General features: G+C 41.2%; 1 protein-coding gene across 4 annotated transcripts in view; it reads left to right on the top strand.

The window, feature by feature from the left end:
- Positions 1–27132, top strand: part of THSD4 (thrombospondin type 1 domain containing 4) — a 335185-nt gene that overhangs the window by 38179 nt on the left and 269874 nt on the right. The window contains exons 1-2 of one of the 4 annotated variants that reach the window (XM_035554003.2): positions 3370–3612; positions 23714–23818. In XM_035554003.2, coding sequence (XP_035409896.1) covers positions 23790–23818 — 29 coding nt within the window. In that variant the 5' untranslated portion in view covers positions 3370–3612; positions 23714–23789. Of the gene's footprint in view, positions 1–3369; positions 3613–7111; positions 7432–10321; positions 10342–23713; positions 23819–27132 lie in introns of those variants that run through there. The other 3 variants (XM_050712995.1, XM_050712996.1, XM_035554004.2) reach the window with 3 other exon arrangements.

Raw genomic sequence — 27132 nt, 5'->3', positions numbered from 1 at the left:
GTAAGTTTGCAGACGACACCAAGTTAGGTGCGTGTGTCGCTCTGCTCGAGGGCAGGAAGGCTCTGCAGGAGGATCTGGATAGGCTGGACCGATGGGCTGAGGCCAACTGTATGAGGTTCAACAAGGCCAAGTGCCGGGTCCTGCACCTGGGGCACAACAACCCCAAGCAGAGCTACAGGCTGGGAGATGAGTGGTTGGAAAGCTGCCTGGCAGAGAAGGACCTGGGAGTACTGGTTGATAGGCAGCTGAATATGAGCCAGCAGTGTGCTCAGGTGGCCAAGAAGGCCAACAGCATCCTGGCTTGTATAAGAAGCAGTGTGGCCAGCAGGGCTAGGGAAGTGATTGTGCCCCTGTACTCGGCTCTGGTGAGGCCGCACCTCGAGTACTGTGTTCAGTTTTGGGCCCCTCGCTACAAGAAGGACTTGGAGGTGCTCGAGAGAGTCCAGAGAAGGGCGACAAAGCTGGTGAGGGGTCTGGAGAACAAGTCTTACGAGGAGCGGCTGGGGGAGCTGGGGTTGTTCAGCCTGGAGAAGAGGAGGCTCAGGGGCGACCTTATCGCTCTCTATAGGTACCTTAAAGGAGGCTGTAGAGAGGTGGGGGTTGGTCTGTTCTCCCATGTGCCTGGTGACAGGACGAGGGGGAATGGGCTCAAGTTGCGCCAGGGGAGGTTTAGGTTGGATATTAGGAAGAACTTCTTTACGGAAAGGGTTGTTAGGCATTGGAATGGGCTGCCCAGGGAAGTGGTTGAGTCACCATCCCTGGAGGTCTTTAAGAGACGTTTAGATGTTGAACTTAGTGATATGGTTTAGTGGAGGACTTGTTAGTGTTAGGTCAGAAGTTGGACTGGGTGATCTTGGAGGTCTCTTCCAACCTAGACGATTCCGTGATTTTTATCAAATGCATTACTTTCTACATCTTGTGATAATAAATTAAAGCTTTAAAGAAGCATTTCCTTTGTGGATTACTGCAGGAAAAAAATAATAATTTAAACTTGTGGATGCTCTTTTCTTCCAAGCATTCATGTTTTGCTCTCTTTTAGGAATAATGATGCTATTTCACAATGCCCTTTGGGTCCATCTGGAAGAAAATAGCAGACATAGCCTGAATGTGTGTGTGTTCACATTAATTTTTTGTACATAGTCACATTTGTTATGTAAACTATGAAAGACTTCAGATAACATTGCAGTCTAATGAGACTCCTAGCTCTGCAATTGTTAAGAACGAATTTAGCATCAGCTGCTCTGATGCACAGATAAGGTGTGGGAAGAACTGCTTGTCTCCCCCACAGCAGCATGACAACAACTTCCTCTTACACTGCTGGGAAAACACGATGTGTGCTCTTCTGAGCAGTTCATCAGGCAAAAAGGGAGGAGGAGGTGGAGGGGTGAGAGAGGACTCTGCATTAGCTATTGGGAGGGAACAATCACTCCAAAAGCCAAACAGAAAACAACAGAGATATTAGGGAAATGAGAATAAAGGCATCCTACAAGAGGAAGGGAAAACAGTGATGAGTCTATGTTCCTTGGCTTGTCAGAAGGTCTCCTTGTGCCCTGTGCTTTAATATAATAAGATGATGAATGTCAGACTCCAACTCTACTGAATACTATTAGCATCCAGCAGAGCAGGCCTCTGGGACTGCCAGTGTGCAGGCTAATGCTGTTTAGCTTCCCTTCATAGAGAAGCGAGTCCTCCTCCCTGAGGGCTGATACAGCTAGGTAGCTAATTTTCAGACTGGTACAGTTTAAATAATCTTTCCCTAGTATCAAGAGGTAGGAACTGCCTCAAGTAGAGCAATCCCAGTGTGTTAAATGAATATACTTGTTAATTTATTAATACCTAAGTTCTTAGGTCTTCGCTCCTGAAAAGAAACCCTTGCCTCTAGTCCATGTGGCTGCAGTTGTGTCTCTCCCTGTAACAAACAGTAGTTGTGTAATTGGTGGAGCAGATGAAGTGGAACATCTAATCTGTAGCAGAGATTAGAACTAAAGTACTGTAAGCTGCCAGAGCCATTCTTGCTCACATGCTACCTGGCTTAGTAGTTAGTCAATAATTTATGTATTGCATTATATCATGGCCAGAGCAGCATAACATTTGCTTCCTGCGGTCTACTACTGCCAAACAGGCTCCAGCCTAGCTTATGAAGCGCAGGTACAGGTTACCTGTTACCAAGCCACAGCGTTGCTCAGGAGGGACTGGAAGAATTCTCTCTAGTCCTGTGGTTTCCAGACCCATTTACCTACTAGAGGTGAGACCTCTATCTCTCGGAGGTAGCATAACTACCCTTTTCTTAGCATTATAATACAGCCTTTTTTTTTTTTTTTGCGTGTGAGAAAGCACTGCAAATCTTTAACATACAGCTGTCTACAGCTGTCTTTTTACAATCAAGATCTGCTGTGGTGCCCACGGGGCATCTGAAACTGCTTGGGAGCGCTGCGCTGTAGCAAGTGCCTGGTGAACATACAAGGGAAAGTGCATTTTCCACAGCTGATCTTTTGCTGAGTGCCTGTTGCTATACATGGGCTTGGAAATTGATTTTAAAAAATCAATCTATCTATTTATTTATTTGCAATGAATAGCACAGTCAACACTTCGTCTTTTAGTGGTTTGCCTGGGTTCAACTGTAATTGAGCCCAAAGTGTTGCCAAGGAACAACAACCTATTTGGGTGTGTTTTAAAGCAAATGGGTTCACCTTGCTGGGCCAATTCCAGCACAAGAATAATAGATTTTGTCGTTAAAAATATTGCCGATGACTCTCTGGTTCTAAGGTCACAGCTCGTGCTGCATGCTTTACTGTGCTGCTCAATAAACATACCCTGAGGGATTTTAGATTTGGTATACTTAATATAAGGCAGGACCAGAGAGACAAAACCACCTTTTTCTTCTGATGCTGACTGAAACGTTACCAAAATAGATTCTCATCTACGCTTCTAAGAGGTAGCCAGTGTAACACTGACGACGGGCTTGGTTTTAGGTCTCAGCCCTTCGGCCAAAGAGGGGCAAGAGCCAGGTGTTATCAGGTAACGAGCGGTGTAACCCGAGGCAGCCGGCCTTCACCCGGCACCGAGGGGGGCGGCAGCCGCCCTCACGTTTCCTGAAGTGCCCGGCCGTGTACGCGGCGGTACCGCGGCGGAGGCAGGGCAGAGGCCGGCGCAGCCCAGCGCGCCCCCCGCCATGCCCGGCCTCCCCCCCGGCACGTCGGCGCTGCGGCCCCGCTCCCTCAGGCGGCGGCGGCCGCCCTGCCCGTGGCCGGTTCCCGGAGCGCGGCCAGGCCGCTCCGCGCCTCGGGGCGGGTCGGGGCGCGCCCCGGCGGGGTGCCGGCGGGCGGCGCGGCCGCCAGGTGGCAGCCAGGAGCGGGCGGCGCCGCCGTTCCCGTTGGCGCCGGAGGCAGCCGGGAGCGAGGGGAGAGGCGCGGCGGCCAGAGGCTGTCCCTCAGCCCCGGGAACGCCGGAGCGCGGCCGCGGGACCCGAGGCAGGTTCCCGGCGGAGCGGGCGCCGCCTCCCATGCGCCGGAGGCCGCTGAGGTGCCAGCCTCCCGCCCCCGCAGGACGCAGCGCCTTCGCCCTGGGGCGGCCGGACGGGACCTGCGCCGCCGGGGACGCCAGCGCCCTGAGGTGAGGCGAGGCCCTGAGGGGCGAGCCCCTCGCCAGGTGGGGTGGCCGCGTTCGGTGTCCCGCGGGGACGCGGGCAGTGCTCGGGGGGCCGGGGCTCGGCGTGGCTGCCCGCTGCCTTCTCCTCCCTGGCTGTTCGGGCAGAGCCCCAGCCCGGGGGGCTCGCAGCCTTCCCCGGCTGCCAGAGCTCGTTAGTGTGCGCTGCCCAGCGCCGGTGCCTCGCGTTTTGGATGTATTTTGACCGCGTAAGGAGCCGTCCCGCAGCCGCCTTCCTCGCGCTGCCCGTCTCCAGGGGCTGCATCGCGGGTGCGTGAGGGGCGGCTCCGTGTCCCCTCGGCGTCCCCCCGAGCTCCCCCGCACGTAGTCCGAGCCGCGTCCAGCACGGCTTCTGCGAGGGAGTACGAGAAGAAAGTAACTTTCCTCATGAAGAACGTATGTCGCAATTTTTTTTCTTGCTTTGGGCCAGGTCTTCTGGTATATCTAAACACAGCGCGCAGAGCGTGAAGTGCGTTTAGCGTAGTGTAGTTCTCCTCACGGTGTCCTGCGCCTGGCTTTGTTAGGCTCTGCCCTGCGCTTAGATTCAAGCAGCAGTGGTGGTGAGGTGGGTAGGCTGCAGGGTGCACGAACGCAGCACAGAGAGGTGATCTCAGAATACCTTTATAGCTTTAGGATTTTTCATCTGTCAGTGTCCACGCTTGTGTGCTTAATGGTCCTCGATGGACTTCCCATTAATTTCTCTCCTTTTTTTTTCCTCTTATTAGAAGCCTGAACTCTTCAGAAAACCTGGCAGCAGCATGTTCCACAGATTAACGTGTTGTGTGGAAAACTGCTTCCTTTGACTTATTTCAAATCTACTGCCTCATACTGTTCATTCCTTATAAAACAAATTATACTCCTTTTCTACTGCTGTCTTTGTGCCCTCTTCAGGACTCCGTTCTTATTCCTCCAACTTAGTCTCAAAATAAAGCATTCTTAGCTTTTTAGTCACTTCTTATATGGGAGTTTTTCCATATCTCCTACCAGTGACAGCACCTTTTTCCATGTGTTTTCATTCCTTCAGTTATTTTTCCTTTTGATCAAGGGATCAGCAAAACTAAGTGATACTGAAGACCTCAGCGCAGTGTGGGTTACACAGCAGCATGCTGATTTCTGCTAGCAGACGTGACATTTAAGTAGGCGCATCAATTATGTGAAGAGCCAACAAAAGCAGCAGAAATATTTGCAACTCACTGTGTGGTCATCAGTTGATGAATCAGTGTGATTTATTTATTTTTAATCAGAAACTACTATGTAAGTAACTAGTTGTTTGTAGCTTAATACAAGGGTGTAATGCCATGGATGAAATAGTCTCCTAATGGGTGCTTAATACTCTGTCAATATGCTGTGCTTGTTTCTTCTGTCATCCTTTCCTGTTCTGTGGTAAGACCAAGACCTGAAAATGGCCCAAAATTTATCTGAGTTCAGTGCAGTTTGTGGAGCTGCCAATGCGCTCTAACAACCCGGTCTGTCCAGCTGCAGCTTGCCAAATCAGACTTCTTTCTGGCAAACGACTAGAAGTAATCTACTGGTTGATGCAATTTCCACCCATTCAATATTATCAGGGATTTAAAATGAAGCTTGGTATTGCTCAAGTTCATTAGACAGTTGTGATTCTTGGTTTCTCTTCCATCACTTCTCTCCCAAGGATTCTGGTGGGACAGTGGATCTAGGAAGAGAGAGTAGGCTAGGAAGAGAGAGTGCCTTTTGAGGAGAAAAGTGCTAGAAAACAAGAATATTTAGTAATGCTAGAAGTAGGAGATCAGCTGTTTTGAATTATATATAGAGAGGCCTTTGAAGTGAGTGTAGGCAAGAAGCTTAGGTTATTTGTTCTAACTCTGTCCCAAAGAGAGCTTGTCAGGTTTTGTTTTGGAGCAGGGCTAATCCCTGGTCACTCTAATCTGGAACAGTTCCATTGGGATCCAGGGTGTTACTTCTGTTTCATGACTCTGACTCTTGGAAGCACTTGGACTAAGAGGTGTTGCATGGTGCAAGATTTTTTTTCCTGTCACACTCCATCCAACAGGTTCTTTCAGAGCTCCAGCAGATTTAATTGCAGAAAATTAATTAGGTTGCTGATATGTAATGATGAGTTTTATGACTGCAGTATAAAACCTTTGCTCTTGCTGTAGAATAACATGAATAACTGTGCTAGGCAAACCTGCGTTACACTAAGCCTGAAAACTAAACAAAAATGAACTGAATCATCTTGAAGACTTAAATTGGCCTGAGAGTTGTGATTCTGTGCAATGACAGCAGAAAAACAGGTTTTCAGCATGGCAGTCTGTGATGTTAAATCAGATGTGTGATATCCAGAGCATTGACAGAGACAATTGTTGAAAACAGACGTGAATAAACTTCAGCCAGACAGTTGGTGTTAGGTTTTTTTTTTTTTTTTAATTTAAAAATTGGTTTATGGTCTAAATTTAAGTGCAGTCCATGTAGAGACTCCTATGGACTCTGAGTTATTCCCTTAGAGAACATTAAGGCTTGATGGTTAAGCACTTAAAAATTCAGAAAACTCAGAAGTCAACCATGCATAAAAATATTAACTTTGTCCCCTGTAGTGTTGTATTATGGTAACAGGCTTCAATTGTAGAAGGCTTTAGTTTTTTTGCAAGTAGAAAAAAGGTAAGAGGAGAAGACTTACTGGATCAGACCAACTTTCGTGTAGTCAGTATCCTGGACCTGACGGTGTCACTTCTGTCTCCGTAGATAGGCAAAGCATTTTGTAACTCTTAGCTGTGAAACACTTCCCATGATCACAGTGCTCTCCTCTCTCTTACCTAGCTGGAAAACATATGCAGTGAAGAATCTTGTTCTCTTAACCGGGCGCATACACAATTCACTTATCGCTTCATTTCAGTTTAGAAATCAGCGTAACGTGGTGATAATGCAGTTTGGAGGATGAATCAGGTTAATAAGAAAGTTAATTTGGTTATGAATTTATGTGGTGTAAATACGTGACCAAAGGACACAACTGTGCATTGCTAATCTGTATTAGGTTACATAAGAGTTGATTATTGTGTGTTTTGCATTTAAGTAACTCCTGTTGAATTCAGAATAGTATATTTCACTAGAAAATTCAGTTTATGTGCATTACATTTTTAGGGAGAATGCATGTATTTAATTTAAAAGATTAGTTAGGGAGGTGGTAAGCAGATGTAAATAAAAAAGACAAAAAATCGCTTAGCAGAGCGATTTGATGGGCACTGAATTTGGCCTCATATCTCACCCTGTATAAAGGGACTGTAGCTGAAACTGCACGCTTCAGAGTTGCCTGATTTTGTTGTTGTTGTGTTCTTTGTGTTAGTTGGCAATAGCAGATATAAATCCTGTAATTTGAAACAACTCGGTTGTCTCCTAGTGGAATGTTCTGTCCCACCCAGTTTTCTCTTGGGGACTTGTGAGTGTCATGTCACACATCTCATTTGTGTAGCTTCTCCCTGCAGGGTTAGCGCATTCCCAGAGATGGGTCAGTGTTCATAGCTTTGGTTGCTGTTAAGCAATCAGCGCTTGTCAACACCATCTCCTGACATCCGTTACGTTCTTCCAAATGGCAGTACCAAAGGGCAGATGTGGGGCTGCTTGGCAGGAACTGTTCTTGCACTAGAAATATTCCAGGTCTAATAGGATCTGGATCTGATCCTTGTGCAAGAGAAGTAGCTTTATCTGTTGATCGGGTGATATATTTGTGAATCGCCAGAAGATGGGTTTCTGTGACCTGCTGGGCTGCTGATCAAGTCTTACTGGCATCTTTCTCCTTTTCCTTTATCTCTGAACAAGGTAAGATGATCACAGGATATTGGCTAACTGTTAGATTTCGTGAAGGTAAAATTCTCATGCAGATAGCTTTAAGCTTTTTAAAAACAAAGCAAAACAACCACAAAAAAAAAGGAAAAAAAAAAGAAAAAAGGCACTGGAATAAAAACATCTATTGGATAGGAACAAAAACAAATGATGTAGCATGTGCCTCCTAGGTTTATTGCTGTGTTTCTTCAAATTGCAGCTCAAGGACTCGCTCATGGGCTATTTCACATCAGTCCTGTGCTGCTACTTCTTGGCATCCCACTTCAGTATTTATTTTGGTCCTGGTTTTGGAATTTCCCTTCGCAGGAAGATTCCATACTCCTTATATGGAAAAATTGGGTTTAAAAGGGACTTTTTTCCATTGATTCTGTGGATTCTTTTCTCAGTGAGTATAAGAACCGCTATCTGTTTTCTTTAAAACTCTGATCCAAGGGCCAATAAAGTGAAGGAAAAGGTTATCAGTATTTTCAATGGCTTTTGAATCAAGGCATTCCCATGTGATGTGCTCTTGCCATTGGAAAGAATGTTTTGAAATTGCAGTGGCACTTTAAAGGATCGTTTCAGAATATCTTTAAAGCCCATCTGTTGATACACTTGCATTCACACGTAAGGAGCTAAGTCTGCGCATCTCCAGGTCCTGCAAGCAGCACTCTTATTTCTCCAGTGGGTCTAATGCTGTGTCTGAACTGTGATAAACTCTTATTCTCTGATTACCTCAGTAGCTGGTGAAAAATGAATTGGCAGAATGCATGAATGCAACTGTCTTCTCGGGCTTTGGCTCCTATTCTCAACTTGCATGAATCAATTAGTGTTAAGCATGGGATATTTTCAAGTGTTGGTATGACTGCAGTCTTGGAGGTTAGCCCTGCCTAATGTGTGGAGCCCTTCTTTCCTCAAACGTTTTTCCGTATCGTCACTTCAGCAGAACTGTCTGTGAAACAGAAATCAAAACGAAATTTTGTTTCACCAGGAACAGCGAATGTCCTACAACATAATAATTGTGAATTCTGAGGAACACTGAAACAAATTGACAAGTTACAACTTATTTATAAAAGGGGCAGGGAGGAAGGCTTTATCAGCACAGATCCATCCAATGTCTTCATCTGATTTGGAAGAAGAAATGGCTTCAGAGCTCTGGAAATTCATTTTGCTAGTCAGGTGATAACAGGTAGCTGGGTCCCAGAAGCTGCAACTGCTGCCCCCCTGGCAGCCTGTTAGTGGGCAGTACTGCTTCATGTAGCATTTAGGAAAGTAGAGGTAGATTTGACCGAGAATCATGAGGTTGGTTTACTAATCCTGACGTTCTAAAATGAATATATCTGACTTCATGTTTTCTGAGCTCTCCAGAGTTTACATTTGCAGTCTTTTCTTTGCCAGTGCAAGAGCTAGTAACTTGTTCTTTTAATGGGAGTAGTGCTTGTCATACAGTCAGTTCCCCGAACTGGGGCCTTCAGGGGACTCTCTGGATACAAAATAATCATATTTAAATACAGGACTTGGTAGAAGTTCAGTCCTTTACAGAGGATCAGCAAAAGGCTTATTCACTAATTCTGTGATCCTGTTTCCCTTTCTTGTAAGACTGCTATGTCTTGCATTGTATACATCTGTAATTAAGTGTAGAGAGCAATTCAGAAAGCTATGTTTTTTTACTGCATTTTTGTTGATTTCACTTACTTACTTAATTAGTGCTTTTTTTCTAAACCCAGACTTCTTAAAATATTGCAGTAAATAAGAAAAGAATATTCCCTTTGTGTTAAATTCAAAGGCATGGCTGTTGTGGTGATGGGATTTTCAACTTCTGAACTTTCCTATTCCGTCTCTGAGGGGTTGTATTGACCTCTGCTGTACAGAGACAAAGTTGACCAGAGAAACCTGGTCATGAGCAGAATCTTGCCAAATTTCTGTGTCAGTGTAGCTGGCAGGGATGCTGCTGGGTGTGCTGACACCTTGGACCTTGCTTGCTTGGACCTTGCTATCCCTTTTGACTGCGTCGCCTGGTGTGAGATACAGGAACAGAAGACTGGCTGAAAGTAAGGGTGCTGTGGGCCTGGAGGATGCTGCCTGGAGCCCCGTGCAGAAGTAAAGTGGTTTCCTGCCAGTTGCTTTCTACGTGGGTCATGATGTCCATGCTGAACCGTGATATCTCTGTTCTTGTTTTGGGAAGAGGCCAGATAAAGAAGCCCTTTTTAAACACTCTTCTTCATGAAAGCCACATCCTCATGAAAAAACATCTGTTGTGCCAGGCCCTGCTGGATCAGCACTTGGATCTGTGTGAGCATGGAAGAATACTGCTCCCCCAGGAGAAAGACGTCACTTAGATTCTCAAGTACGGTATGACTAAAATCTGTAATCCTGAATCAGGCAGATTCCCCTGTGACTCCATTTGGATTAGCTGGTGAGAAGTGCGTGGAAGGAAAACTCTCTCTCTAGATGGCAAATTCAGCAAAACTGTTGACAGTAGTCTGTGAGTAAATGTTGACTTGGAAAGTTTACAGATGTCCTGAATTTTTCTTCCCATGGTAAAGGCGATTGCTCTAGTCCTGGTTTGGTAAGGTCATACTTCTAGCAGTTGGTTGTATGTTATACTTGGGTTTTTGTTTGGTAAATTTAGTTTCTACGAAAGTAAAAAGAAGAAATGATTTTGCTTATCAGATTGGCAAAGGGAAGCAAGAGCCTGTCCAATCCCACCCTGCTTAATTACAACAAAATGACATCCCAGGACACAAGCTGACCAAAAGGATGATAAATTACATGGAATGGATGCAATAACTTAATCTGGCAACAGTGAAGGCTCTGTCTCATGTTCCTGTAGTTCCGTGAAGCTACATCCACTAGGGAAGTGAATGTGGAACAGCGAGCAAATCGCCTTGCAGATCTTCAGGACTGGTGTGTGGAATTTAAACGCTTAACTAGAACAGCAGAAGAATAAGGATTTGAAAGAATAGTGTGTTAACCATTAACTGTTAGTATTGTTCAGCTTTGACAGCCCAGAAAATACTGTTCACGTGTTGAAACGCAGGGGTTAAGGCTGGATGTCTGTTTTGATTTTTGTTGTGATAACCAGACATTAAAAATGTAATTTCCTATATTCTTGTACTTCAGATATCGTTTGTACTAATCAACACAATATTGCACAGCAGAAAGACTTTCTCTCTTTTTTTTTTTTCCCCTCCTACTTATAGTTCAGGCTTTTACTTGCGTTGGCATTAGGAAGTTTGAAGTACTTTGGTTGCTTCTCAGAAGAATGTTTAAAATTTTTCATACTCAAGCTCTGATTTATTACTTAGGCACTGCCAATGCTGCTGTAATTGTCATTGTAAAGTTTATTGTATTTGTTGCTGGCCAAATTCATTACACTGGAGTGAATGTGTAACATGTAAGCATGTTTGAAACTTAAATAATTATAATTAATAATAAATTGCAACAAGAAAAAAAAAAGTGCAGTTTTTGAATGATGAAGGCATGAAAGGTCTGAAATATCTTTGCTGCTTTAATACTGTTAGAATTGGCCAGAAAATGAGCGGACTTCTTTTGAACCATGCTGCTTGTGATTAAATTGTGATTTTTTTCTGTTGCTTTGAAATGGAAGAGGGGGAGAAACAGTTTCCAAATGTATCTTGCTGGCAATTGCAGGTTCAGAAAGGTGGGGTTTGTTGGTGTGTTTCTGCTTTTTGATTTGCCTTTTTTCTAAAGTTACGTTACAAGGCCTTTTCAGAATTCCCATTTACTCAGACCGTACAGATTTTACACTTAACCAGGAACCCCTGTGTCAAGTACCGCCTAGAGAGAGATTACACTTGGGTTGCATTCCTTTCAGCAAGTTCTCTCTCTATCTCCAGCAGCGGATACTCCATTAGAAGATCTCAGGTCACTGTATAAAACCTGACTTTTTCTGACTTTAAGCAATATGCTAAACAGCAGTGAATGCTAACTGCTGACTTAAAAAATAATATAAAACTCAGTCTCCCTTTTTTTTTTTTTTTTGAAATCCTCGCTGATCTTTCATGCTCTGCCTGTTAAACTCTCTGCATAGGGAATGTTTAAAGCAGCATCTGAAGTCCATGCTGTTGAAGGAGTTATTCTGTTTTCTTTCCCAGCAGTTTGCAATTGGCTGTGCTTGTTTTCAAGAAAAGCCAAGAAATCTCTTTCTCACATTTTGCATCCCTGTTTTTCAGTTTTGTAGGCATTTTTCCTGAAGCTTCAAGTGATGTCAGATGAAGGTCAGTGCACTCTACTAACCTGCCCTCCAGCACAAATAAGTTCAGGCCCTACTGCCAAGAGATGACCTTTGATTTCTTTTTACCTGACACAATGAAGGCTCTGTTCAGAATTCTTCATTCCTACTTTACTTAGGCAAAGTCCCAGCCACTTGAATAGGTTTGCTTGGGCAAAGAGGTTTACAAAAGTTCCTGAAGCATGGTATGGTGATGGCAGAGGCTTCTGTGTTGTAGATGAGTTTTGGAAACTGCATTTATTGTGGTCAGAAAAGAGGTAAAAGGTGAGAGTGGATTTTGTTGTGACTTGCATCACTACTGAGTCTGAAACTACAAATAGTAAGTATCGGTTTTAAGCTACACCTGATCAATGGAGATAGTGCGCAAAGGTGCTTATGCATTAAAACACTTTTTGTATATAGGCATAAAGAAATACTTCAGTGTGAAATCATCACTGGCTTTACAGACTGCCAGAAGGCTGTGTATACTGTCAGTGGGTAACTATAGTGGTATTTGTGCTTTCCCCCTCTTGGTATCCTCCTAATCGAGGTGTGCTCTTGAGTTGAGAGATGAAGGGTCCCTTAAAACTAAGTGTAACAATTTTGCTCAAACTGCTGTGTTTCAAAGTGGGGTTGCTAAGAGATTTGCTTCACCTAAATGAAGTTGTGTATGGCTAGTATGTGGGGAGGCAGGTTACAGTAACACTTTCACTGTGCTGTGACTGAACCGTGCAGCTGGTTTGTTAAAAGGGAGATTTCCATCAACCTCTCTTTGCAAGTCCATGCTTCTTATTGATTTTTCTCTTCAACCCATATTTCTTTTGCAGATGTGAGAGTGGGTACTCATGCTTCAGATCCAGCGGATGATTTTAGAAATGGCAAAGTCAGTTCATTTCTTTCATAGTCAGATTGTGCAGTTCAGTCTTAGACCTACTGTCAAAAAAAAAACTCTTGAAAAAAAGTAGCAGGTTTATTGATAGGCTGGGAAAAAGTCAAGACTGAAACCTGATGTGGAAAGGATGGCTACAAGTCAGAGGAATACAGTTTTCCTGACTCATTATTTTTATGTGTTAATGCTGTTAGCAAGGGTGACAATGGTTGTTGCGGATTTTGTGAGGTTAGTAACTTTTATTTGTCAACCCTAAACTCATTCTTCACAGACCACTGCATGGCATCTGCCAAACTATTTCTTTACTGATAGGCAGCTTTTTAATCTGTAGCTAGTAAGATATTTCAATTTTGCTGCTCAGTGATTGATAACCTAAGATTATTTGAATGTATGATTGTATTAGAGTTTTCTGTCACGGCCTGGTATCTCCTGTAGGAATGTAACAGTTTATGCAGTTTACATTAAATGGACTGAAATACTAACTGTCATGTGGACCACCAGAGCACATAAGGCATAGCAGCAAGACAAGATTTGGAGGATGTCTATAATCCCTTTCAAATGGACAGGGTAAGAATGAACAGCTCCTGCTTCCCACCCTCAAAGGATCTTGCAGTTCACTTCTCAAATGCAGGAGGCAGGAGGATTCACCACATGGAGGTATGATTGGTGCAAACATTAGGAATTTTCTAGAAGCCTGCACCAAACCTGATCTGAATAAAAGCTTGAGGAGAATTACATTCAGTGACTTCAGTCTCAAGGGATATAATTGAGAACATAATTTTTTCTGGGTTTCTGAACACATGGATTTTACGTATCTTCTGCTGTTATTAGTCATGTCGTGTCTTCATTTCACTTTCTTAAAGATACAATGATACTGCTGTTTGTCGTCCCTAATTCTTGTTAAAGTTTGGCTACTTGGTGTTTTCCTTTTCATCTTCACTAACATCTTCACGTAAAGAAGAGCTGCACCTCTGCAAATGTGCCTCTTTAAATGGTAAAAGCATAACACAATTGGAATTTGATGCTACTTTCTTGGTTGCCTACCTTGTTTTTGCAACAGTGGACTTTTGTAAGACATTGTTTAAAACAAATTCAGAGGATAAGGTTATTGATGTCTGTTGGTTTTATGCTGTGGCCCTCTTCTTGATTTCATTGTGGGAGAAAGCTAAATAAAAGCCCATGGGACAGTTCTTCAGTGGTTTCTCTGAGTTACACCTGTATTGCTTATTTACATGCAGAATTTAATATTTGCAAAAGATTTACAGTACTTCTTATTGCCATTATTGTAGTTGACTTCCAGAGATCCATTGATAGTTTACAATTTCATGTTGGCTTTAAATTCTCAGGTATTGTTTCAAAATTTTGAGAGAAATACTTAGTTTCACAGTGGTCTCTTAAGACCTCTCTTTAGACCTGTTATTCGTCATTATGTAGGAACGTAAAGGAAAGCAATAAATCTTTGAATTCTACTGTTGCATTTCCATGCCTGTATGTGGGGAGCTTCAGATCTGAGAGGGTTTTAATGCGAAGTTAGAATCTCATCATTCTTGTAGCGTTATATAATAACAAAGTTACTTGAAATGAACTAATTAAAAAAATGTTATTTAAGATGTTTCAAGAGCATAGTCTCTGAAGTGTCCTATGCAAGATGGTGAGCTGTGTTTCTGTCCGTGATCTAGCAATCGTTTTCTGTACTGACTCTTAGAAATAAAGCTTGGCACGCAAGTCTTGCTACTAGGTATATGGAATCTCCTTCAGAACAGACCTGAGCAGTTGACCTATGTTTTATTCAGCAAAGGTATGTGTAGAATTTCTCTGAGTTCTGTAGTATCACAGCACTGCTTGCTGTGGACATATGTCACTTGTTTCTAAGTGGTCCCTAAAACATATCCCCATGTAGGTGCCTGTAAAGCTTCTACATCCTTGCATCTGGCCAGTAGCTAGTTGAAACAGATGTTGCTCTCATATACTGCACCTATTCAGAAGATATTCAGTATCCAGATTCTCCCAAATGTTAGAGGACAGTCTCTCTGAATCTTTGAGCTCCTGAGAAGATGGTACTCCTCCATCTGTGCACCCCCCAGGCAGAGCAATGGCTAAAAGGCATTGCCTGGTTCTTACATGGCAGCTGGGCTGCAGCAGTACTGGTGCCTGAGCAGTGCTGGTCACTTCAAGGGGTGCTCGATTCAGGTGGGAATTGCATGAAGGAAAAAAGAAATCTCATCTTTTTGCCAACATAAAGCAGTCAGGTTTGTTGACTGCAGGAGAGGACCAAAAGGAAGAAGACATTCTTCGTGTTCAGTGTTTATTACAAAAGCCCTCGTCACTTTTTTGGATGTGGGTTAGTACAAAATGTACGTCAGTAGATAGCCAGTGTTGTTTTTCCCTTCAGTTATGGCAGTATTGAAATGTATGTTAAAACACTTGTCCTTGAAAACTTGTGTAGAAAAGGATTTGATGAGTTGTTTTGGGATGTGCGCCCACATTAATCTCCATCAGAGGGAGTACAGGAAGCCAGTGCTCTGCAGTGCAGCGCTGCATCGAGTCACAGCAGTATACTTGTCAGACTACCAACACCTTTTCCTTTGCCCTAGCAGCTGGAATGCATTGGAGCAAGATACTCATTTGGCTGTAGCCTTGATATCCGTATTTTCTTTGTCTGCAAGTAGACAGGCTAATAAACTGATGCTGAATTACGTTACTTTTACCCATACTGAAAAAAAAAATATATATATATATATATATTAATTTTTTCTTCTGTAGTAAAGGAGTTGTGTGTTGAAGTCCTGCTCGATTCTGGAGGGAAATCCAGCCTTTCTTTAGAATGTGTAACCCACACCAGAGTGTTACATACAAGGCAGAGAAATCTCTGAAATCTCCCGGGATGACTTTTATCCCATTTTATAGCTCCGTACACAGAGAGTAATGCTACAGAAGTTCTTGGAGTTGTAACCTAAATGTGGAAATGAGCCCCAAGGATCTCAATGGTAATTTCAGTGTATACCTGTGTTATGTTTATAGATGCGTATTCCAGTCAGTTTCTGTTCTGCTGCATGAGGTTTTATGGTAGAAAATTAAGCATCTCTGGCAATAAGGGACTTGAATAGCTATGCAGAAGAGAAATATTTAGTCAGCTTTGACAAAGCTCTGCTCATTGTGCTCACTCGGGTGATCTATAGTGATCCCTTTCAGGGACTAGGAAGGATTCCATTCGGGGTTGCCTAGCGAGCTTGAAAAGTGGTTTGGTGTGATTACTGGTGTGTCCCTCTACAGATCCAGCTTTATCACTTGTATGCTTTGGAAGGAAGTATAAGTATTACTAGAAAGCATTGTTATTTGGAGGCATTACTTCTGCACGGTGATGTCTCCTCCACTGGTACTCCAAAGAAAAGATTTTTTTTCTGAATAAGCAAGCAAAGATTTCAAGTCTCTGTCACATACTCTTCCCCCTGTTGTGTGCGATCACTGGTGCCCCAAACACCTGTGGAATTCTCAAAGCAGAAGAGGAGGAGGAGGAACATTGTGAAAGTTAGTATTTTGACATTGCATGTGTTCAGGTACTGTCTTGACAGGCACACAATTTTTTTTTCTTTTTTTTTTGTGAGGACAGTGGTAAATTTGAGCATTCAGCTGCTATTTAATTTCTTCCTTTGAAAATCACAGCTATGAAGTTCAGGGTTTTGACTGTTGGACATGCGTGTGTGTGTGTTCAGAGCACTGCTGGCTCTTCCTGTTGTCCTGTTAGTATGGATCAGCCCTACTTTAGAGAATGGGTAGTTTCACATCAGGCTTTTTGTTTGCGTTGGAGTCATGCAGAAAGTTAGTTGTGGTAGGTTAATGATGCACACTTGTATATGCTAGTCAATGAAAGACCTCAAAAGGTGTCGTCACAAGGAGGGACACTTGATCTTTACCGATGTATGCTGCTGAATGGTGCCTGATGCTCAGGCCACCAAAAAACTTATTCTCTGAAGTACGGTCTTCTAAATTTGTTCCCTTTTTTTCAGTGTAGAGGATGTTGATGTTTGAGCATGTGTTTGCTATGTTTATTGAACAGTTTGAAAGCTTAATTCTCATGGTCAATTGTTTAAAAATTGAAAATATGAGTTGTGTTCTGCCATACAGAAGTTCTTCTTAAGCAGTTGGCTAGAAAACAATGTTTCCTCATTATAAAAGGCAGATATCTTCTACCTGCACAATAATCATAGAACAAACATGGTTTTTACTTTGTGAGAGGGGTGTCTCCCAGCTATGTTCCTTAGAAATAGCTGCTTATACTGATGAAATACATTGTACGTGTGCCTTCAATTAGCTATACAGAAAGATTTGCTTCCTATGAGTTTTTCAAGCAGTATGTATTATAACTCTGAGCGAGGCTGGTGGGTCTTTGGTTTTCATCCAAAAGGTGTTAGGTCCTCTGAGAGCCGTCATTACCTCTTCATGTAAACTGCAATTAAATGTTGTTGCAAGCCTATGTTTTTGAGGAAACTCAAACTAAACTAGGTGGAGAGTTGGAAGACTTCCTTTGATTTCAGACACCTTGTGTTCTGAAAACAACTTTCTTATTCTCCTTTCATGACTTACTTCACGAAAATCTCATTTTCTTTGACTTAGTTATCAGTGAAGAGATTAGTGGAGACTAATATTGTTAGTTGCTCCGAAATGCACTCCTGTACTTTGAAATATCAATATTGTTCTGACTTTTACTAAATAAATAAACTTGGAGACTAAAATTCTGCTTATGGTACTTCCCTCAATTAAATATGACTGGCTAGAGCATTTTAACTACCAGTCATAGCAGGAATTATACTGGAGTCTCCAAAGCAAGGACAGGGTCTGGAAGCAGTGCATGAACTGTGCATCTAAAGCACCACTTCAGCTACTTGTACTTGGTAGAAAAGTATTTAGAATAGCATCTTGTTGAAAATCAGTTGGTGCTCTCACTACTCATTTTGCAGGCAGGACCGCAGATATTTCCTCATACTAAAGTTCCCACAAGCCCATTTCTCTTGCTTGTCATACCAAAGGATTCACCTGTATTTTGAGCTGGTGCTTAGAGAGGTGCCAGGTAACCACCTGACTTCTTAAGCTGTTAACCATTTCTGCTTCTATTTCTTTAGTTCATTACTAGGAGTCAGATGAATGTTGATCAGGGTTATGGAAAAGTTAAGGAAGATTGTTTTTATGAAAATGGTCTTTGACATATAATCTGGATCCCTCTACCTTCTTCTTACATATGCATTCCCTTCTTCGTCTTTGCTTTGGAATATTCAGGTTGTAGAAAAGAAGTTATGTTAAAGGAGAGCAAAATTAATTGTCATCGTAAGAGATCATTCTTCTAAAAAAATTGTAGTTACTAAGCACAGTTAAAAAAAATTAAAAATGCCAGGGGATTTGGCCAAAATTACACAGCCTGTCAACGTGAAATGAACTCGAGATAGGTTTGCAATAGTTTCCACACAGAGTTACATCCCAAGAATCTCCCTGCCAATTTAGAGAGATTTATGATCTCATTTCTGTGATTCATTTTACCTTTTACATATTTGTTTTTTGCCTAGAAACCACGCATGAGGACCTAAAATACAATGTTTGTGAAGATTAGCTAGTATTTTCAAAAGGTGAAAGAGTCAGTTAAAATGGCAATCTTGGTTCAGCCTCAGTCTTGAACAATAGGCATTTTTCTGGATTATTTCAAAGAATTGAAGAATAATTCAATTTTTCTGATGTCTGATTTGATTTTGGGTTTTCTGGCCTCAGGTTCAATATTATATTTTTACTTTTATATTTTTTACTTAATAATATGCATTCAGCAAATACTACATTAATTCTACATAACCAATGGTAACAAAAATTAAGAAAAGAAATCTAAAGAAATATTGAAGAAACTGGTCCTACTTGCCATACATATTATAACTATCTCACAATGTATAAAATGAGTGCCTCTTATTATAGTTTCCTCCTTTATTTTCAAGATTAATATCTCAACCTGTTATATTTTAAATTAAATCATATATAATTTAATGAACACCGAAGCAAAAATGGCTGAATTGTCGTCTTCCAGCATGACAGTATTTTACAAGCAACAATATGCATGTTGTGCATGGGTATTTTGGGCTAGGTACAGTAGTGACATTGGGTATATGGTCACTGTTGGATTTCCCCAACTTTGAGATTGTCTACTAGTGTTTTAAAGAACTAAATGTTTTTGGTTGCCACATAATCAGGTTACATGGTTTTCTGCTGAATTCTACTGACATGGCTGAAATTGTTTTTTGAAGAGTTGAGATTCACAGGAATTAAAAAAAAAAAAAAAAAAAAAAAAAGGCCAGCTCTAGAAATGGGACTAAAATTTCAGACTATTCCAGGACTACCCTCAACCTCACAGTTAGTGTTTTATTTGGGGTTGTTGTTTCAGGGACTCTCGTGCATCTCCTGCATTGTAGTAGCACGACTTTGGAGCAGCTGGCACCTTCACCCCAGCTCCTGCCAGGCTGTGCCCCTCAGCCAGTGCAGGGCCTGTCCCACCCTCCAAAGCCATTGACAGTTGCACCTGTGAATTTACGAGGCTTGATCGTGCCTCTGTTTGTGCAGTATGTTGACTGGACTGTGTGTTGTTTTTTTTTGTGTGTGAGAGAGGTTTTAGGTAAAGGAATGAAAACATCTGGATCTTGATCAAGAATAGATTGGAGACAGGCACAGAGCTTTCTTGGACTGCAGTAGTTCTGGACACACCCAGAAGGAGAACTTTAAAGTTTTTAAACTAAAACAGAGAGGTACCTTCAGGGTTAGGCGGAGTAACTTACAGTTTCTGGTTTAACAAAAATGTACACTCCATTTGAGCATCAGAACCTTCCCTCAGGTCTAACGCTGACTTTGTCATGCAGCTTTCAGAGACAACTGTATCTTTTAAGGTAATTAATGGATATTTGAAGAGATTAAAACTCTGCTGGTAGGTGTCATCAGTTACGGTACAAGCTATTGGATATACACACAAATTATGGAGCTAGGTAAATTTGGTACACTGCAAGGTGCTCTATCCAAGTCTTGTGAATGTAGAGACTTTTGGATGCCAGCCAAAGGATTTTCATTTAACATCATTTAATAGATGTGAGTAACTAAACTGATAAATACACCACGCTTTACCGTTGTGCAAGGGAACGGATTCAAAGGCAATCTTAAAAGGTATATATACTTTTTTGATTTAAGTAGTTCTAAATATTATTTGTTAACACCATTTGCTAAATAATATAAAAACAGAGCTTTGCACATCAGCAGAAACAACTTTGGAATGATGCTTCAGTTTCATAGCTACTTCAAGTTCCTGCTGTCAATAGCTGGCAAGATATATAATCTAACCAGGAAGATAAACATTGAAGGAAATTTAACTTGGCTTGCCATATATTTAAGTCAACAAGATAAAATAGGCTATACAGCTCAGAGCAGTTGTGAACTGAACTGAGGTTGTGTGTGTTTGCACATGAAGTACCGCACATCACTGCTGTGAGTTAGAATGGTTGGTCTTTGGTTGTTTCATTATGTGTGCGTACATGTGGAATTACTAGGAATTTTCTGTTGTAGTCAGTGCACAGGTGAATGTGGATATATACACATGGCAGGACTTAAGAAGTACAGGTTGATGCTAGCATTACATTGTAATTCATGCAAGTGGAATACCATCCACCTACGATACACAAAGGGTATAGTCACTGGAAAAATTGCATGTGAGTAGTCCTGCAGTATTTAAGAGGTTAAGGTAACTGATTGATTAGCTTTTTGCAAGCCACCTCATTGGAAGAAGTGTTTTTTTGGTTAATTAGGCAAGGAGGAAATATTACTGTTGACTTCCCAGTAGGCTTTCTTCTTCATTTAACTTTCTTACAGTGTCCCAGGTGTCTGTCCTGATAATTCTGTATATTGCATCTTTTAATTCTTTGAGACATCTAGTTGTGTCTGTCTCAGCAAACTTCTGAGCTTGCCTAAGACCTTAATAGATTACTTTTTTTTAAAAAAAAAAGTTACTCCCATTCTCCATCTCTTCCTCTTTTTTGAAATCTCCATTACAAATCAGTGTTTTCATTTTGTAATTTCACTTAGGCTCTTGTCTGAGCCCTGCTGACAAAGGGCTGCAGTGTCTGGCTGCCGGCTGCAGGTGAGGCTGAGGTGATTAAAGACACTCTGCGGGTAGTGTTGAGAGTGTTAGTTTCAGTAAATATCAAAAGGAAAGATTGTTATGATTAGTTCACCACTTGACGGTATAAATGATGAGACTGGTAGTGTTTGGAAGGTGTTAGAATCGCTCACCTGCAGAGCAAAAGGGGAGGGAGGAAACATGAATCGGGATCTATTTAGCCAATCTCATTTTCCACGACCTGATGCAAGTTTTATTATATGCAGTGGAACATCTTTCCCTTTGGATTGTCAGGCCATGGGTGCTCTGGAGAGGAGGTGTTAATTCTGTTCCATCCTGTCTGGTGCTGTGTTTTTTTTTCCCTACTGAGTTTCACGGATTTAGTTTTGTCCCACTTTGGGGTGAAATGGGGAAGATTGTTGAAATGTCAAATATTTTAATGCAGTGGGGAAAGTCTTGCTAACTCTGCTCCAGTACAGGAATGTGGTTTGTTCCAGTTGAGGTGATGTGGTCTATTCTGCTATAAATATGGGTACTAGAAAGTCTTTTTGCCAGATAGGTCTATGGTACTTTTAAGCCCCTTGTGGTAGCTTGACTTACTGCAGCAACTAACACATTTTACACCTCACCAGGCTTTTGAAAGTTGTCATGCCAAAATTCGATCCTAGTGTTAACTGTCTAGCCATTTCAGGTGTTCATTTTGCCCTGGATCTTTGGGAGGGAACATAATTGCCATGTTTGCACATTTTCATATCAAAACCACCCGTATCAAAATGACATTGCTTTCAATATGCTCTAAAAACGTATGCACTTAAGTCATTTTGAAAGCAAGCTCTTAAGTTGCTTAGGTGCTTACCATTTGCAGCACACAGTGTAAAAATTACAATTTCAAAAGAAATGCACATATGAGTTGCAGTCAGAAGTGCTTTGAAAAATGCATTGAAATGCTGCTGGAATTTGAGTTTGTAATGCGAACTGCCAATGACAGTAAAGATAGAGATGAACTGAAAAAAATGGTAAAACTATGCCAAGACTTTAGGTATTCCTTTTGAGAATAATCTCCGGAGACACTGAAGGTTTGATTTTGTGTTTTTTTTTTGTTTGTTTGTTTTTTTCCCAGCCTCTTAGCAAAGCTAGTTTGCTAACAATACGTTTTCTGCTTTTCAAATGAGCTGTAATTTGCAGTGTGGGTTAGGAGGGTGCACATTTCTTCTGTTTGTATCATGTAACAATGTGCTCTTAGGATTGTGTCCCTCCACACAAGGATGTGGGATAAAAAGATTCTTGTAGAATGAAAAGACAGAACAAGAAAGTAAATCTGGGGAAAACGAAACAAAACAAAAAAACAGAATGATGAGAACTTGAAGCCTTGTTGGTGACAATCCATGTTCCATGCATATTCTCCATTTTCAATCAGGCAGGTTGCAGGAAGTGAGACATTTGTTTCCTTCATAATTCAGAATGTCTGTTAGTAAATAGTTTCTGAGGGGATATGTCTATGTTCTTTGTGTTAGTGCTGTATGTATGGACTTAATATTTACATGTGTAGCTTTAGTACGGACTAAAAATCTGTTTTCTGAAGTGTTCCCCATCTCCTTAAAAACAAACAAACAAAACCAACAAAAAACTACCCAACAACAAAATAAGTGTGATATTAAGCAGTGAAACTGGTGAATAAATTTGAGAAAGCCTCGTAGATCTACTGACAGGCATGGAACTGCAGAAAGGAAAGATGGAGTTTAGCTGGGTCCTAGAGCTTTCCTCTTCACGACTAACCTGTTAGGTGCAGGACTTTTGTCATGATACTTTTCCAAGTGTCCAGCTGTTAATGCCTTCCGTACAAAAACAAACAAACAAGTGAACTGAGACCATAAAAGGAATTGTCTTTTCAAGTTGTTAGAAATATTTTGTGAGTTCTTAAACCCTATATTGTTTTATTTATTTTTGTTTTATTTTTGTTTTATTTTTTATTCAGCTTGCCCAGTTACCTCTAAACAATCCACATTTTCTAGCACAGGATCAGTAGTTTATCTAACTGTGCATTTTTTTAAGTTCTCAATGTCTTTTCCCTCTTTAGGCAGGTATTAATTACCTGGCTGCCTGACAGAAATTGAGAGCTTTTTATCTGTGAACAGCAATGTTCTCTTGTTTCTGTGCACTCCACAGCATTTCAACATGTAACCGCTTGTAAATGGCAAGATACAGACAGTGGTTGACAAAGTTCTTAAATTTATGGATATGCGTTTAGTCCTAATAGTGTTTTATTTCCTCTTTCCATTCCCTCCCTCAAATCCATCTCTCCCCCAGTTTATATTGGATCTCCGTACTACAGAGATCTTTCCTGCTTTTCTGTCTAATTCAAGTGCTTCATTTTAGGCGTCAAATGTAAAATTGAAACTTTACCAAAATAAAAACTCCCAGGTGTCTGAACAGTTGAGAACACTCCCAAACAGATGAGAGTGTATCTAGGTAGTAACTCTTTCAAGGGCTGGTAGGGTTTCTCTGTGTTTGCAATGATTGTGAATCAACGATAATACTCAGAAAGAAATAAGGATCAGTTGAATTTGGATTCAGAATACTGTTTAACCCCAGATCTCATGCATGACTAGGGGCCAGGCACGTGGCTGGGATTGCTGTCCAATCAGAGTCCAATTGCAATCCAATTGCAATACCTGCAATTAAATAAATAAAATCCCCAGTATAGTGGCCAAAGAGGCTTAACATCATACAGCTGACTTACCAGGGATGTGAGATAGAAAGGCAAGTACGTTAAACATCAGTTCTGCACCCATGGGAATCAGATCAAGATTTGGCATTCCATGTTTTTTCAGCCAAGCACTTTGGCGCAGTTTGTCTTGTCACCCCAAATGGGGTGTGTCCAGTCTACTCATTGGTTTTACACTTTGAATTGTTGTAATGTCCCTGAATTCAGGTAGAAATGACTAACGTTGGACTGTATCCAGTTTCTTAGACATCCCAAAAAATACTGAATAAGCAGCATTACATGTTTTTCTCTTTCTTTCTTTAGGATTTTTTTGACCTGCATTGTGCTTTACTACAGTGAAGAGTATTTTTCCCTGCAAGACACTTTGCATTAAAGGATCATGGTAGACAGTTTAATAGTTTCTTTGAGGTAAGTGATGCAACAAAACATTTTAAATCTGATTTAATGTGTTTGTAACAGATTGCAGGAAATATTAACGTGCTGGACTCTTGCTTTTGTGTTATAAGTATTTGGATAATAGGAGGATAAATAAAAATCCCGTCCAAAGACAAAATAATCACATACATGTATCCTAGGCATAGTATTCCTTGCTGATAGTAAAAAGAGAAAGTTCTCATTGTTTGTTTCTGCTTAGAGCATCTCTTTTGTGTGCCGTTGTGACAGAATATTTTATTGGAAAGCTTTTTATTATTTTTTATGAGGCAGTGTGATTACTGTCACTGGCTTTAAATAATAGATTTGCATGTTTTAGTACCCGTGCTGCAATTCAGTTTAAGATTTATATTATGCATTCCAGAAACAGTTTGACAGTGGGATAATATGGGAGATACCTTTTGAACAGTTTTTCTGACAAGGGAAGCGCTAACCTTTTATTAAGCTCGTCTGTCCAGTTCTGTAGTTGGGCAAGCAGATTGAGAGAAAGCATGCAGCTGTGATGCTACAGGAACCTCTGCTAGGAATGAGAGCTGCAGACTAGTGAACCACATACTCTTTCGTTTGTATGGAGGTACTGTCAGTTACACCTCTGATCTAAAGTTCCTCATTGTGAATTTCAGACATCAGTCTTTGAATTTGAATTCTGGCACCCTCTAGTTTCCTCATCAGAATGGGTGTCCTATATTACTGACACTATTTGTTTTATCTTTCCTGCTGAGACTTATCCCTACATACCTCCCCAAAGCTGTCCCAGACTTAGGCTTGTCCTGCAGACTTTCACTTGGGGAGGAAGACAGGAATATGGGACAAGAGCTGAAATGCAGCTAATCACATGGCTAAAATGCTTTCAGTCCTGACTGGACAATCCACAGCTGGTCATGATAGCCCTACTTAAAAGTACAACTAATAAGGGACAGTAACCATAAAAGAAATCTACTTCGGTACCCTCCAGCTTCATTCACTGCGAGCTACTGTTCACTGCAATGGGAGAGGAACTGTGAGAGGTGTTCCTAATGAGGAATTGGATAGCAAACCTTTTTTTTACACTCCTAAAGTAGAGAGCTACTATAGCTTTCATTTTTCCCCTCGGTTAAACAGGTATTGGGCATAGTCAGTAAAAGAAAGTGAGCATGTTTGCACTTTGAGCTAATGTTGTGCAACTTGGAAAGATCCCTGATTTTGCCTTAAACTAGCTGCTTGGCTGCAAATAATATCATAACCATGAAAGCATGGGCTTTACCAGCAAGGTCCTTACTCAGAAGCCTGAGTTAAACAGTCATCAATCAGCGATTTGTAGATGTTCATGTGTCCTTGAAAAGTTTTGCCTTATTTTGAGGAGCACTTGTTCTTTTTGGCTTTAGTGCTAAGTAAGAATACCTGAAGCAAGCTGAAATTGGAGAAGCCTGTTTTTGTAGTTTGGAAGGCCTAATATTAGTCTGGCATGACTGACAAAAAAAAAAAAAGCTACTGAGAGCAATAACGTTTACAAAATTAAATCGACACATACTAATTTGAAGCTAGAGGCTTACCTCAGGCTGGCTTAAGTATTCCTGCCAGTTTTGCCATGTGTTTGAAACAACAGGTTTATGCCAGTGTTTCTGGGAGATCCAAGTGCAGAAGTAAACTTAAAAACCAACTTCATTGTTCTTGAGTACATACATACAGATGTCACTTGTAATGCAACCTCGTTACAGAATGGTTAGGAAAAGGTTGACACATACACTAGAAGTTTCAATTTTAGAACTGAAATCTTTAAGCAATTTGCTTTGAAGATTACAGTTCTCACTCAGTTCAGAACTACCAACCTTGTGCATTATTTCAGTAGAATTTATTCGTGGAAGTCTCTAGTCCTTCTAACTGATCAGAAAAACCTAGTGTTTTTCTTGTGGATGAAGGCATTCATTGTCTTATGCAAATATTGACCTTTCTTTCAGGTGCTCTGGGGGAATATAGGGAGTAGAAGCCATAAAAGAGAGCAGATAATGGATAGGAAGTTTCTGAAAAGGAAGTTAAATATGACTTGCAGAGGATGTAGGTTGGGCCTGTCAAAGACTGAGCTCTGCCTACTTTAAAATTTGTCATATTTTCATTGAGAATAGTTAGGAGATTACTGCAGCTGGAGGTCTGAGTTCTGTTTCTATTTCTACCTTTGATTTTGGGTGTGATTGTCAAATCAGTTTCTTCAGTCATGCATTTGCCTTCTTTCCACCACTGTCTTATTTGAGCCTTGCTCTGAACTGCGTGTCTGGGCTCTTACTGTAATTTCTTTGCAACATCTTACACTGGCTCCAATTTCATCTGCTTCCTTTGTATTTTCCTTTATCACAAATGATAGCTATGTAAAATAAAATACTTCTCTCTAATGGACCTTTGAAGTGTTTTCAGTTCTTTTTTTTTCTGAATTTGTGGCAGTAAGGAATATTTTTTTTTCTCCTTTAAATGTTTTTGTTTTTATTTACTTTGAGAGGGGCATAGACTATGGTGATGAAGTGAGGAAAGGCCATGTGCAGTAAATGCTTACCTAACAGTTCCTCTTGTGGTTTGTTAGCAAGAAATTTAGAAAACAGAAAACTCAATAAAAACATTCTCCCTAGTAGAAGAATATATCTATTTGCAGTAATCAAATGCTTTGTAAAACAAAAACAAAACCCCCCACCTGTTTTAGTTTAGTTGGTCTTTCTCTGGAAATACCTGAAACAATGTGAAATATTTAAAGGATTACTGCATAGTAAGCAAAGGAAGGGGCTGTGAGTAGGAAGCACAGCTGGATTTTGTCTGGTCCATTAGTTTGCAGATGGATTTTGTGTCCAAATCCATCAGTTTTATTTCTGCATTGAAATTCAGCAAATCATTAGCAGCTTTCTCCTTCATGGGGGGTCCAAAAGATTCCCTTTGTAAACTGAGAAGTCAGACTCCCAGTAGAAATAAAAATATCTCAATTTTCCCTCTTTCTTACCTTTTTGGGTTTTCTGATGAAGGGCTTTCTAGGAGGATGCAAACCAGTCCCCGATTCAAGTTGTAGCAAACAAAAGAGTGAGCTAACTGAACCTAGCTTGTAACAGGCTCTTAGGAGTCATTACAGTGGTGAGGCTTGACAGAACAAAGTTTGTTTGGGCTTGCTTCCCATTATGACTCCTTTCAGATTGAAGATGTGGGGACTGGGGTGATGCTTGGCTGCTTATCCTGAGTCTCTGGTGAGCTGTGTCCGCTACTTTCCATCTTCTGTGCCCATTAGGTTATTCGATTTCCATAAGTGTTAGGCAGCTGGGGAAGAACCTACATTCTGC

This window comes from Cygnus atratus, chromosome 11, assembly GCF_013377495.2.
Source record: "Cygnus atratus isolate AKBS03 ecotype Queensland, Australia chromosome 11, CAtr_DNAZoo_HiC_assembly, whole genome shotgun sequence".
Taxonomy (NCBI): Eukaryota; Metazoa; Chordata; class Aves; order Anseriformes; family Anatidae; genus Cygnus; species Cygnus atratus.
The sequence above is the reverse complement of the archived record's forward strand: the minus strand, read 5'-3'. Positions and strand labels throughout refer to the sequence as shown.